Genomic DNA, 13443 nt, shown 5'->3' on the forward strand with positions numbered 1-13443 from the left:
GAGGTTTTCTTTTGACGGGAGGTGTTATCAGATCCGGGTTCTACCCTTCGGGATCTCCATGGCCCCGAGGGTGTTCACCAAGCTGATGTTGATTCCTGCCCAAGTGGCCAGGTCGCAAGGTCGGTTCTGCCATCCGTACCTCGACGACTGGCTGCTAAGAGCGCTATCTCATCATATGAGTCAGATTGCTACACAAGCGGTGTTAGACATTCTAGTATCTCTCGGGTGGATAGTCAACCTCAAGAAGTCAGATCTGAACCCTACTCAGTCTCTGGTCTTCTTTAGGGCGAATTTCAACACAGAGAGCAGGCTTGTCTCCCTCTCACAAGACCGCATTGTCAAGGTCAGGAGTGTGAACCACCAGTCACCAGTGTTCTGCTCCCGAGTCCCCCGAGGTCGGCGGCACCGGACGCCTTCCAGCTAGATTGGACGGACAGAGTTCTGCAGGCCTTCCCACCAGTTCCTCTGATTCCCAGAGTGCTTTCTCAGCTAGCCACTCAGCCTGTGCGGCTTCTTGTGCTACTGGCACCTCTTTGGTCAGCGCAGAGTTGGTTTCCCGTAATACTCAGGTTTCTGGCTCAGCCTCCTGTTCTATTACCTTTACGACCGGACCTCCTATCCCAGAACGAAACGCTCCACCCGAATTCCAGGATTCAGTGGGTGGCTTGGCCACTGTCAGGAATCGCCTCCAGGAGAGGGGTATTCCTGCACGAGTTGCAGACACAATACTGGCTTCTCGGAGGGATTCGACAAACGTTCAATATGAGGATAGATGGGCCTGCTATGCGGGCTGGTGTGTCGACAGAGGGCATGCAGATCGCTTTTCTGCGGATCTAGGTGCGGTGTTAGAGTCCCTCCAATCAAGACTTGATGCCGGCCTGGCTGCTTTGACAGTCAGGGGGTACTCGACAGCTATTGCGGCCTTTCACGTCCCTATCGACGGGGCACTTCTGGGTGCACACCCTTTAGTGCAGCGCTTTTTGGCAGGAGTGGACAGGATCCGACTGGCTGTCCGGCGGATCAGTCCCCCTTGGGGCTTGTCAATCGTTTTTGATTGGCTGTCCAGTCCTTCCTTTCGGGATCTGTCGTCTCTCTCCCTTCAGACGTCAGGTAGACGGGAAGGCGACATTCACGCAATGTCTGCCGATCCTGAGCTGACATTCTTTCACCGGGACAGAGTCAGTATTCGCCTACCGTACTCTTACCGTCCCAAGGTCGCACACGCCTTCCACGTGACGGCTCCTATCGAGCTACCTGCTCTTTCACAGCCTTCCTCGTCGGGGACATCTGCAAGACATGCTCATGTCTTGGATGTCCGCAAGATTCTTAAGGTCTATATCAGCAAGACGGCGTTGGGAAGGCTGGCTCCCCTGCGAGCAAACAATCTATTTCACGGTGGATTGTCTCTGCTATCTGTTCGGCGTATACAAACAAAGGGTGGGACCCCCTGAGGGGCTGAAGGCTCATTCGGTTAGGGCAGTGGTTACGTCAAAAGCGTATGTCGCAGCTGTCCGTTGAGGAGATCTGATCCGCGGCTATTTGGAGCCGGCCGAGTACGTTCATCAAACGCTACCAAATCGATAAACACTCCAGGGAGCGTGGTCGGTTCGGTCAGTCAGTTCTCCGCACTGGGCAGAGTTCTACATCTCTAGCCGACTGAGTCTTCGAGATTTTAAAATATCCTCTGGTTTTCATGACTTTGTAATGCCCCCCGTCTCCTCTCCCCTCTCCGGGGATGACGATTCTTCAGTAGTCATTACTAATCTGCTTTTTTCATAGCGTAAGGTCAGACCACGCACTGTCTCAAGCCCCCGCCTCTCGACGGTGATGCCTCACGATAAGGTGGGTTCCATTTTTTTAATTCTCTATTGTCTTGTAAAACAATGTGTTTATTTACGGATGCCACTTACTTTATAATCTTTAGGAGTCTATCTTGATGCAATAAGTGGCCCAAGGAGGATTTAATCTGAGAGAGAATCGTACAAACCTGTAGAGGTTATGGATTCTCTGATGAAATCCTCCTTGGGGCAAGGCCGCCCCCCTCCGCACATTCCGTCTGCTATGAGACATAGGAAAAGTGATTTGGGTGTAGAGGGTTAGGCCCCTTTGGGGTGGTCATATATCATACAAAAACGCTGTTTTTTTGTGTGGTAACTTTTTTATTAAGGAAAATGGTCATGTAGATTTTCTTGAGCAAGGAAAGTGCAATAAGTGCCCCAAGGAGGATTTCATTAGAGAATCCATAACCTCTACAGGTTTGTACGAATTTTGTCGATAACAACGCCTAGTTTATTGCATTAACTAATTAACAGATATCACATTCCATTTTCTTAACGTTTATACCTAAAACATGTATATGATTGTTTGGCTTAAATATCAACACATCAGTACAGCCTGTGAACAAATATAATACGAAATCGTTTTTGTCAGGCACCGACCGTACAATATTCTACATCGAGGTGGTGAGTGGGGATTTTGAGGTTGGTGGTTTGTGGGGCTGTGTTTCATTTTGATTCCAACAGATTACATGTAGTTTTACGGTAACAGTTCCAAGACATATAGTTTCTTCTCTCTTAAAGGTTTTTTTTTCACACCGAGCAGTAAATCCAGCAACATGTTTCTTGCGGATGTAAAAAAAATAGGCCAAATTATGTTTTAACCCCCTCCCTGAAATACCGAATGAGTCTTTGGACATGTGTAGGAATGATTGATTGTCTACCATTGTTCCAGCTGCGGTTCTATTCGACTGTAACCGGTATGGTGTTACCTGCAAAGCCGGCGTCTGTCCACCCAGCAGTTCGACTTGTGACTGTTCCTCCGCTACTGGTAGAACAGGGGATGACTGTGGTATTATTCAATGTAAGTTATAGCATTAGATGTGCTTGGTGTTCAGTACAAGATGAACGATTATTGTTGTCATTCCATGAGGACATTCTGGTATGACACATAGTGTCACAACACAATGCGTAATGCATGACGAATCCACAGTTTCCGCACAATTCCGCAAGATTGTTGTTTTACGATAGCCTTCCAGCAAAATCGCCTCATCCAACCTGCATTTATAAACTTAGGTACAAGTTAATTTGCTGGCGATCTTGATTTGCTAATTTTATTTAACTTCAACATGGTCATGTATAGGATTGACTGATTGAGTATATTTTTTCGGCTGGAGATACGGGAAATGGGCTTCACACATCGTGCCCATGTGGGGAATCGAACCCGGGCCCTCAGTGTGACAAGCGAACGCTGTAACAACTTGGCCACCCTATCGCCTCTCTTGCACGGGTATGGTGCTGAAAAACCTAGAAACATGATTGGGGAGAGATGGGATACGAACCCACAATCAAACGTTTCTGGCATGCCCAAGGGTTGCAACTCTGCAAAGCGAATCGCGGCGCCTAAGACGACTAGGCCACCCGTGCCCCCTCTTATAGAAAAGGTTGTGATAATGATATCATTGTTTGGTCATTGCAGCTGACATAAATGGCACGGGCTGTTCTGGCATGAACTGTGGAAGTAACGGACAGTGCGTCTCAAATGGGTCAACAGGTGCATGTGTATGTGACTCTGGATATTACAATGGCAAAGCCGAGAAGTGCGAACGCAAGAGAAGTACGTTCATATTTTACTCAAGATAGTTACATAGTAAATTCTCTATTATATTCTCATAATCGTCTCAAAATATCCTCTTGTGTCTGCAGATCATAGTACAGAAAGGTATCATTACGGAGAAAGAGATCTGATTATTTAGAGATTACTGAACCTGTATAAGTGATAATAATAGTTTGTTCGACACGGTGACCTTAATATAACCACATATTTTGTCATCATTATATGTGCATATTTAGTTAAACTCAGTATATATATATTGTTTCTTGATCCCATTTAGATGTTCATATCACTCAATGGAGAAAATAGTCCAAACATGTACCTGGAATAAATTTTGGAAATATATTAATTAATAGGATCAATTTGCAGCACATCAGGCCTTTTTCATCTTGATAAACATTGAGACTTTCTGAATCACATATGGTTATAATGCTCTTGTTATTATCTGGGTACATTTTCAAACGTAAGCACTTGTTCATAGGCTGTTGCTAAATGTATGTGACTGCTCATGTTGACTATATCAATAACTAGCAACCATCACATCCTGTGATAACAACAAGATGACAATCTGCATGAACCCCATCAACCTGCATCAGCCCCTCATCACGGTCTCTGGCTACACCTCCACTGAATGCACAGCCAATCCAGTTGGGGCCATCACTGACACTGAAGACAGGATCCCCTCAGACATACAAGGCCAGTGCATCACTGTCGGCTTCAGTGGCAACTGTGGAACGTACACCACTACGACACAGGTAAGAGGAGAGCTGAAAGTCGCTGTGGACGTCAGTGCTAAGATGTTTTCATACAGCCTGCAACAGCGAAAAATGTGCTAATCCTTGCAATGATAAGCCGTTTACAAACTTTGGTGGAACACTTGGTGCTGAGATGAGATGCTCTGCGGGTAGATCAATGTGTCATCATTATGTTCTGCAGGGAGGGAACGTGTGTTATACAATACCATACCGCATCCAGTACAACCCTATCATGCTGGTGGCCTCCGATGAAGTTGTATATGGCAATTGTTGTGTCAACGAATCCGGGCAAACCATATCCACAGATGCCATCCTAGCAGATACTGCAACGTGAGTAATATACCACGAATGACTGTTTTACGTCGAGAGGAGGGTGAGATTGCCATTTGTATTATTCAAAATTGCAATACGTCATAATTTGTAGGAGAAGTAGCAGTTGTCGTTCTAGATGTAGCTGTTGTAAAATGTTTATGTATGTGGCCCACGCACATTCACACAATAACAATAAATGATAAAACATGTCTGTAGTTTGCCTGTGGATTGTATTTTAATATATACCTATTAAGTGGGACAATGGCTCTCTTATTACAGAAAGTTTCTCAACAAACAGCAAGAGATTGCTCACTTTGTTTGCCTGTGGATTGTATTTGAATATATACTTATTAAGTGGGACAATTGCTCTGTTATTACAGAAAGTTTCTCAACAAACAGCAAGAGATTGCTCACTTTTTGGGAGTAAAACTCTCCGCCACGCTGAGTAATGGTCGCCCCATATCCAACCCTGTTCCACTTAACCAAATCTACAAGCTGTGTTTAAACATCGTGGATGATGGTAAGTATTTCCTGATTTATTTCAATCAAGATTGATATATAATAAAAGCAAATGGCTATTAATGAATATTAAAATGTATTAGAATTCACCGGAGACGTAATGATTATTCGATGATGTAATAGTAATTAAAAAGTCAGCAAGAGATTGCATTATATCATATTCTGCCAGCCAAACAGGCACCGCATTTAAGTCACATATTTGGATAATATTTTTGTATATGTCACTTCTTTTAACGCGTGGCACATAGTAAATTGCGTATTTAAACCATGCGGTGCTTGGACATGATGGAGATATCGTCTTCTGCCCTGGGGAGTCTTTCTACACATGTATCAGTGATGTCAAAGGTCAGGTTTATTGCACCATATACTTGAAGATTTGTTGTTAGTCAATGCAACTTGGTAATTATCATTGTTAGGACAGAACCGAGATCGTAAAGGTCAAGCTCACAATAGATGTCGTTCATAAAATATGTATGCAATGTTTTGTTCGGCCATTTGTTTTTTGTTTGTTGTTTAACGCCACACTCAGCAATATTCCAGCTATATGACGGCGGTCTGTAAAATAATCGAGTCTGGACCAGACCATCTGGTGATTGACATCAGGAGCATCGACCCACGCAATTGGGATCGATGGCATGTATCAACCAAGTCAGCGAGCCTGACCACCCGACCCGAGATTTGCTTGTAGTGGTTATGTAATTTGAATGAAATTTGATGACAATCTTATGATTTCAATAACAGGTCACGATGACCTACTTTCAATGAGAAGCATATGCTATATTTATGTTTGTGACATTGAATACCACCATGGGACAACACATTTGTTTATATGCTGGATGGTCCCCGTGAATGTTCACATTCACTATCAAGGTTATACACTCAAATCGTCTTAAGTTTATGATTACTCAAGAAGTGGCATCATTCTTAGAAGTATTGAAGTGGTAATACATTTCAGGGTCTCTATTACTAAAATGGTCATTCATTTTGTAATTCTGTGTCGTTATATACCTAACTAACATACATATGGAGTCATTAAGCGGAACATGCATACAGTGTGTATTAAAGGTAGCAGAAGGCATGTGGCTCCTCGTTTTAAATCTGTACTTCACAAGGTATGTGTTTTCTCCAAACTGCAGTTAAAAGTAATGAGGTAGCAAGAAGCACACATTCTGTTTGGAAGTTATTGTGAGTTAGACATGTTTCACCAAACGGAAGTAACGACATTAAACCGGAAGTGCAAACGACTTTCTTAATAAGAATAAGTTGGAAACATGTGGCTTTCACACTGCATGCGACATGCATCTTGCTTTGGTCACATGTTTCCCTAACCAGACACGATGTCAGTAGACTGGGTATGATGTCATTATTGAGGAACTGGTGTAAAATTAGGTTGCTTAGAATGTAAGATGGAGACAAGTTATGTTAATGTGGTTTGAGGATTGTTGAGTTTGTTTGTTGTTAACGTCACACGCAACAATATTCAAGCTATATGACGACGGTCTGGAAATAATCGAGTCTGGACCAGACAATCAAGTGATTGACATCATGAGCATCGATTCACGCAACTGCGATACGATGACAGGTATCAACCAAGTCAGCGAGCCTGACCACCCGATCCCGTTAGTCGCCTCTTATGACAGGTTAGTCGCCTTTAACGGCACGCATTGGTTGCTGAAGACCTATTTTACCTCGGGTATTCACGGGTCGGTCAGAGGATTGAGTATGCAAATATCTCACCAAACAAAAGTAAGGTATCACACAGGAAATGCATGGTGGTGTGGAATGATTTCTAGTGCCAACAGGAAATGGTGGTCAGAACAAGTTTCCATTTGATAAAAAAGTGTTTAAGTGTGTAGCTTTGCTTGGTTTACCAGGGTTTGTCAACAAATGTACCTGCTCAGTTGAAAGTCTTCATGGTCTCAATTGGAGCTCGCACATTAATTATTGCAGGCTTTTCGTACCTTGGCTTGATCCGCATAATCGTCCATAATGGTCAGACGGATTCCTCTCGGAAAGAGGCAGTGGTGTTTGGAAACGATGGGTAAGAGTAATTTAATCAATTCACACACGAAACAAATGTCAATGACAAAAAGAAATCTCCGCAAAAGGCACAGACCATTGTACGATACTGACTATATTATGAACAGGTGTTAATGAATCACCATCAATTGTAATGATATCTGTGAATCTCGCCACAAAGGTGGCACCCATTAAAACCACATGCACAGGCAAGAAACAATTCGCCTGAAACTGCATGGGACTATATGAAGCAAATGAAATATAAAATTGCATCAGAGATAATTTTGGTCACCGATACATCAAATTCAAGCACGTCTTCCACATGCCATGTCACAATATTGAGGCTACGGATGTTATAACCCTGATCAAACTTTTTCGGCAAGACCCATTTGACTCTCTTTGAAATCTTCGCGAAAAAGGGCATGCTCGATTATTCCCAGAAAGTTGTTAAATGTAGGCTTGGGGTCCTTAAATATTGCTCGAATTGACAATTGGAAAGTTGAAGTTATTCCTCCTGTTATACAGTCTTATGTGTGTTTGTGTCACTCTGAAACTATTTTCATAGCTCTAAACATTATATCTTCAGTTCAGACGGCTAAATCTGTGGCTATGTTGCTATTATTGCACGATGTCAGACCATCGATATACCTGAAGCTTGATTTAAACTTCATGTTCAAACTCCCTGTTTTGATTTCCGAGCCAATCCGAGCAGAGAATGCATATTTGTGGCCTTCAAAGGCAGGCTTTTATTTTAAGCTCATGTGCCACAATCGTTCTGTGAATACTGTTTATGTCAAGCAAATGTTCAGAAATTGTACAGATTTAATCACATATGTCCCTGAAAACAAAATCTTTGCAAAACAACAGTTACAATTTATTCCAATAAGTCATATCATGTTCACCAACACTTATATTTAATACAGCAAATATTATGGCTAGTAAACCAATTTGTGACATTCGATGAGGCTTGTAATGTTTGAACTAAGATCTAATATTTCATACAAAAATATGTATGCTTTGACAATCTTTGTTTTTCTGAAAATTATAAGATAGCTTTAATTATTAATACAAATATGCGTGCGTACGAATTAGATGGGCACTTTATTACACAGGGTTTAGCAGGTGAGCTACAGTGTTTGATAAACGGAATGCATCAGCTTAAGAAGAGACAATTTGTTCATTTTCAAAATCATTGTCAAAGATAATCTTGTAATCTTTTCCTCTGACAATTGACTGTAATGAAACATCGAAATGGCGATTTGTTCTTATTCCAGATGCAGCGACGAGTCCGGTAAGGCAATCGTGCACTCCTATCCAAGCAGGGTGAGTGACACGCAGATTTGCATGCAGTACAGACCAGGTTACTTCCGACCAGGGCCTGCAGCCGTGGTGCACGACATGAAGTACAAACTGTGCCTCTCCGGGGATCAAGCTGGCTGTCAACTGGTGCGTGGAGTTCTGAATTTTGTGTTTGTTTGTTTGTTGTTTAACGCCGCACTCAGCAATATTCCTGCTATATGCCGGCGGTCTGGAAATTAACGAGTCTGGACAAGACAATCCAGTGATTGACATCATGAGGATTGATCGACGCAATTGGGACACGATGACATGCATCAACCAAGTAAGCGAGCCTGACCACCCGATCCCGTTAGTCGCCTCTTACGGTATGCATGGGTTGCTGATTCTACCCTTGATCCTCACGGGTCATGTCTCAAGCAAATGTGGACACAAATATGCAATGACAAATATTTCATATTACATGTAGCAATGATTAGATGAAATATATTTAATAGCTTCCTTGGATAACATATGTTGATAATCTTGCGGAGAGATTTGTACAAAGGTAATACACAGGTTTTTACCTGGGCAATACGGTGGTTGCTTAGTTTAATTTAATTTATCAATTCTCCGTTTCTCTTATGTCAATACACCTATGCTGTTTGGTCCTGTTCAGTGAAGATGCAGCATATCTCGATTTATTTATGTGCGACGGGCACATACCGGTGTGAGGGTGTACACACAACGTAACGAAGCCCACCTGCCGTTTGTCCCCTGTCGCACCAGTTGTCAGCGTCTACAATCTGTTGTTGATGAGACATGAACTGGAAAACTGTGTAAATATTACCGTAGGTTAGTTTTAAATCACTTCACTCTTAAAATGGACACATTTCTGTTAACAGTATGTATGTACTTCTTGCATGTATTTATTTCAAGACAACATGCGGAGTAACGGGAGGCAGAAAGAAGCGTCAAACCAATGACGGCAGAGTTGAGTCAACAGCCAACACCACAGTGTACTTTGAGGATGACACCACGACAGCTTCGCAAACAAACGGTAGGTTCTCACCTATATGTATCCGCTTGAACTAGTCTTGAATTCTACTCGGCACTTCGATGTCGATAAAGCGTTTCTCTTTAAATTGTAGTCAGCATAAGTTTAACATGGATACCCCACTCAGACAAATTATACTCCAAGTCATTCATGTATCCTCTTAATACAAAGCGCCAGGCAGGATACCAACAAGTACCATCTCCCAATGTGTTCTGGTATGACACGGCCATGGGATTAAACCACATGCCCTCCGTTTTCCAGGCATATGCTCTATCCACTAGACCACGGAGATGGTTATTGAGGCGACTTATAAACAACATTGTTCGATGTAAATGAAGTTCAAATAATCGAGCTGTCACTGCTTTGGTCATGCATACGATGTTAGGAACGTCAGTTGGGTTTTGCACTGCTTTCGGTATTATTCTGGCCATATCACAGCGGGGATGCCTAGAATGGGCTTAACACATTTTACCCATTTGGGGATAGAACCTAACGTAACGACCCACTTACCTGCCCCATCAACAGAACCCGGGTTGATCTCTTTGATAGTCGAATTGTAGAAGTTCAACTAATGGATTAAAGACTCTATTATTTTCTCCCAGGCGATACTAGTGTTTCTCCAACAGCAAAGAACTGCCTCCCTGAGATGTCTGTGATGTTCCCCGCCATCATCGTGGTCTGCATCGTCGCCCTGATACTCCTCCTGATCATTGTGTACATGTGTTTCCTGCTCATGAAGAAACGACGCAAACAAGAGGATGAAGACAATGAAGTGAAGTCCCAAAAGAGTCGCATGTCACACCGCTATTGATTCACCTTAAGTCATAATAAACTGAAAATAGATATAATTTAATCACGCTGTCAAAATTAATTTCAATTCAACACACAAACAAAGCAAACTCTTTCACAATTTTTAGATCGCACTAACACCCAGGTCAGTTAACACAGATTCGCACAATTAGCACAGATCGCATATTACATGTTTCATAATGTTTACAAGACGCATGTTTTAAGCAATGAAACAAATGCACGCTTTGTTGGCACAGGAGGTTATTTTTGTGAATGTAGTGTAAAGCACGCGACAGATTAGTGCACCTACATCTTGATCGTGGCATTTGAGTCCGGAATCGAAGTTGTAATTTGAAAAGTTTGCAGTGTTTCTGTGACTTTTCATCGTTAAGGTTTTGACAAAGTCTGTAATTTTGGTGAAATCCAAATCTTCAGTGTATACTTTCTTTCGCCCAGCAATTTACATAAGTCTTAGGTCGTTGTTTTATGCCATGGTCATATATTGAAGAATAAAAAAATGTACATTTGGAATGGTTTTGTTTATGTTATTTTTACAACCTACAATTACAGCTGTAATATTGCTGAATGCGGCGTTTAACAACAAAAAAACAAGACAAACACACATTGCACAGGCCTGTTCTGTTTTTGAATACTGTTAGAAACTGGCGGAAATACAGTGTCTTCAGAAAGGTATGGGTACATTTGTGTACAATCAGCTTTCTGGAACCTCAGCCATCCCGAAACGTTTTGAACGACCAATTTCACATTTTGTACAAAGGATATTTTCTGTGCCACTTCTGTTGAGGAGAACATGCCAGTTACTGTAACTGTATCAGAAAAGAAAGATTTGCAAGTTCGCAGTTTAGTCCTTATAATGTGTTGCTGTAGTAGATATCGACTATTTCACGTCCTCAAATCATATGGTGCGGGTTCGAGTCCCACTTTCGATTCGTGTTTACCTACAAAATATAAAACACTTGAGTTGCAAGTGCCACCATCATTGGACCCAAAACTGTTTCCTCAAGAATCACAGATAATAGTTCAATCTCCACTGCTGAGGTCAAACCTATCTTAACACCATTCACTTATATTAAACAACAACGATATTGTTGAAAATCATCATATGTTAAGATTCCTCGTCTTGCTTGAGGCACTTACATGCGTCTCTTCAAATAATGCTGCAATCCTCAACATTTTAGAACTATATACTGATCTTTCTGCTGGTCAATGTGACATCGTCGTTTGTTAATTACCAAGTCACGTAGGCATAACTGGTAACTAAGCAGTCGATAATGCAGCCAATGCAGCTCTTAACAAACCGCTATCTCCACTCTTTGTTCCATACAGTAATTTCAAACCAATAGTTATACTCGGGATCTTATGCAATAAAGGTGGGACACCTAGGTAGGAATAAATAAACTTCACGAATTTAAACCAGCAACTGGTCATACATCGTGGGTTGTCAGTCAAGACATGATGAGGTTATGTTCCGACGATGTCGTATTGACCACAGTCGGTTAACCCAAGAATATCTGGCGAAAGCAGATGGGGACGAACCTCTCAAGTATATCCCTTGTGATTGTAAGGTTCACCATCAAGCATATCTGCTTCACTGTGTGGACTTGCAATCGCAAGGAATTCACATTATGGGGCCTTTACATAGGATGGCTACCTTTGTGCCTCCCGTGTGAGACCATAGAATTTGCCAGGTCGTCGTTGGAGGCTCAAAGGAGGCAGAATGGTTGCCTAGGTCGTTCCAAGGTGGTTCACAGGAAGTTCAGACATCGCCATGGTCGCCGTGAATTTTTGAACATGTTCAAAACAGTCGCACAAAGGTCGCCGAGGAGGTTGGTTGCTCTAAAGTGTCTCAAAGGAGGCAGAAGGGAGGCACAAGCATTGCCGTTGTTGCAGAATGAAGGCACAGTGGTCGCCCAATGGTCACCCAATGGTCACCAGGTAATAGATGCGTTCTGCTGAAATACTGTCCCGTAAATCTAGGCGATGCTTCTGCCTCCCTTGTGCCTTCTTTGGGCGACCAACAGCGTGCATTGAACGATGAGTATGGCGACCGCCGTGCCTCCATTCGAAGACCACGGCAACACTTGAGACACCATGGCAATGCCTCTGCCTCTTTTCTGCCTCCTTTGAGCTACCTGTAGTGCCTCCTCAGCCTGCCGATAAATAAAGGGGTTCTATCTGCAGTGTTGCATTGTGATTGCAGACGTCGAGCAGTTACTGCATAACAACTGCTGGAGCAGTTACATAGAAATATGATTTTCTAGGTTAAGGCGACCATTCTGGCCAGTTTTTGATCGCTCGAAAGTGGCACAAAGGTCGTAGCCCTGTGTAATGGGGACTTTATCAAAGCGTAAATCTGAAAGATCTTTTCCCTTGTAGCCGAAGTCTCATAGCTGCTTCACTTTGGACTTTCAACGCACATATTGAGCTGGCACGCCATGATAAACATGTAATTAAAATACTGTTCAAAGAGGCGTAAAATCCAATTTTTACAGTGTGCGCTCACCGATTCTCACGTGTATACTTCCATTGTTGTGTCGCCCCAAATTATTTGAGCAAGCTTATCAGCGACAAAAACATTTCCATAATCATATGACATATCTGCTAAGATCACAGTCCATTGAACGATTCCGACTATATCATAAGCATATGTTTACGAATCACTATCAAATAGTGATGATGCCAGCTGTTCACGAAAAGGCGAACGTATCCTGTCCCACTGGTGGTGCCCATCACAAGAACATGCAAATGCAAGTCAATTGTTTTTTTCTGACAAAAATAGGGAATGGCATCGGGAGTTGATGCGTCAAATTTGGACATTTTAATAACTGACTCTGAATTAATATCTAAATTTACAGTTGAAACATACTGCAATAAACCTTTCGGAGATCTATCATGTCAAACTAGAAACGTCATATATGGCATTGAATGTACTTTTTGTGGATTTATTTATGTTGGAGCGAAGCAAGAGAAATTATCAACACGAGTCAGCCAGCATAGATTGGGCATCGACTGGATTGCTCCAATTGTGTCTAGCAAGATTTCAATTCTAAACATCACAGAACATATACCATTCATCTCATAACCCTT

At 42.4% G+C, this 13443-nt stretch overlaps 1 protein-coding gene across 3 annotated transcripts in view; it reads left to right on the forward strand.

The window, feature by feature from the left end:
• The window catches only part of LOC139465789 (uncharacterized), a 34582-nt gene extending 23716 nt beyond the window's left edge, over positions 1–10866 (forward strand). For all 3 annotated transcript variants that reach the window (XM_071247704.1, XM_071247705.1, XM_071247703.1), the window contains exons 5-13: positions 2731–2859; positions 3475–3612; positions 4141–4364; positions 4546–4694; positions 5057–5196; positions 7146–7236; positions 8489–8660; positions 9429–9549; positions 10149–10866. In XM_071247704.1, the coding sequence (XP_071103805.1) occupies positions 2731–2859; positions 3475–3612; positions 4141–4364; positions 4546–4694; positions 5057–5196; positions 7146–7236; positions 8489–8660; positions 9429–9549; positions 10149–10357 (1373 nt within the window). In that variant the 3' untranslated portion in view covers positions 10358–10866. The remainder of the gene's footprint in view (positions 1–2730; positions 2860–3474; positions 3613–4140; positions 4365–4545; positions 4695–5056; positions 5197–7145; positions 7237–8488; positions 8661–9428; positions 9550–10148) is intronic.
• The last annotated feature ends 2577 nt before the right edge of the window (positions 10867–13443 follow it).

This window comes from Haliotis cracherodii, unplaced genomic scaffold, assembly GCF_022045235.1.
Source record: "Haliotis cracherodii isolate W230 unplaced genomic scaffold, xgHalCrac1.p SCAF_18, whole genome shotgun sequence".
Taxonomy (NCBI): Eukaryota; Metazoa; Mollusca; class Gastropoda; order Lepetellida; family Haliotidae; genus Haliotis; species Haliotis cracherodii.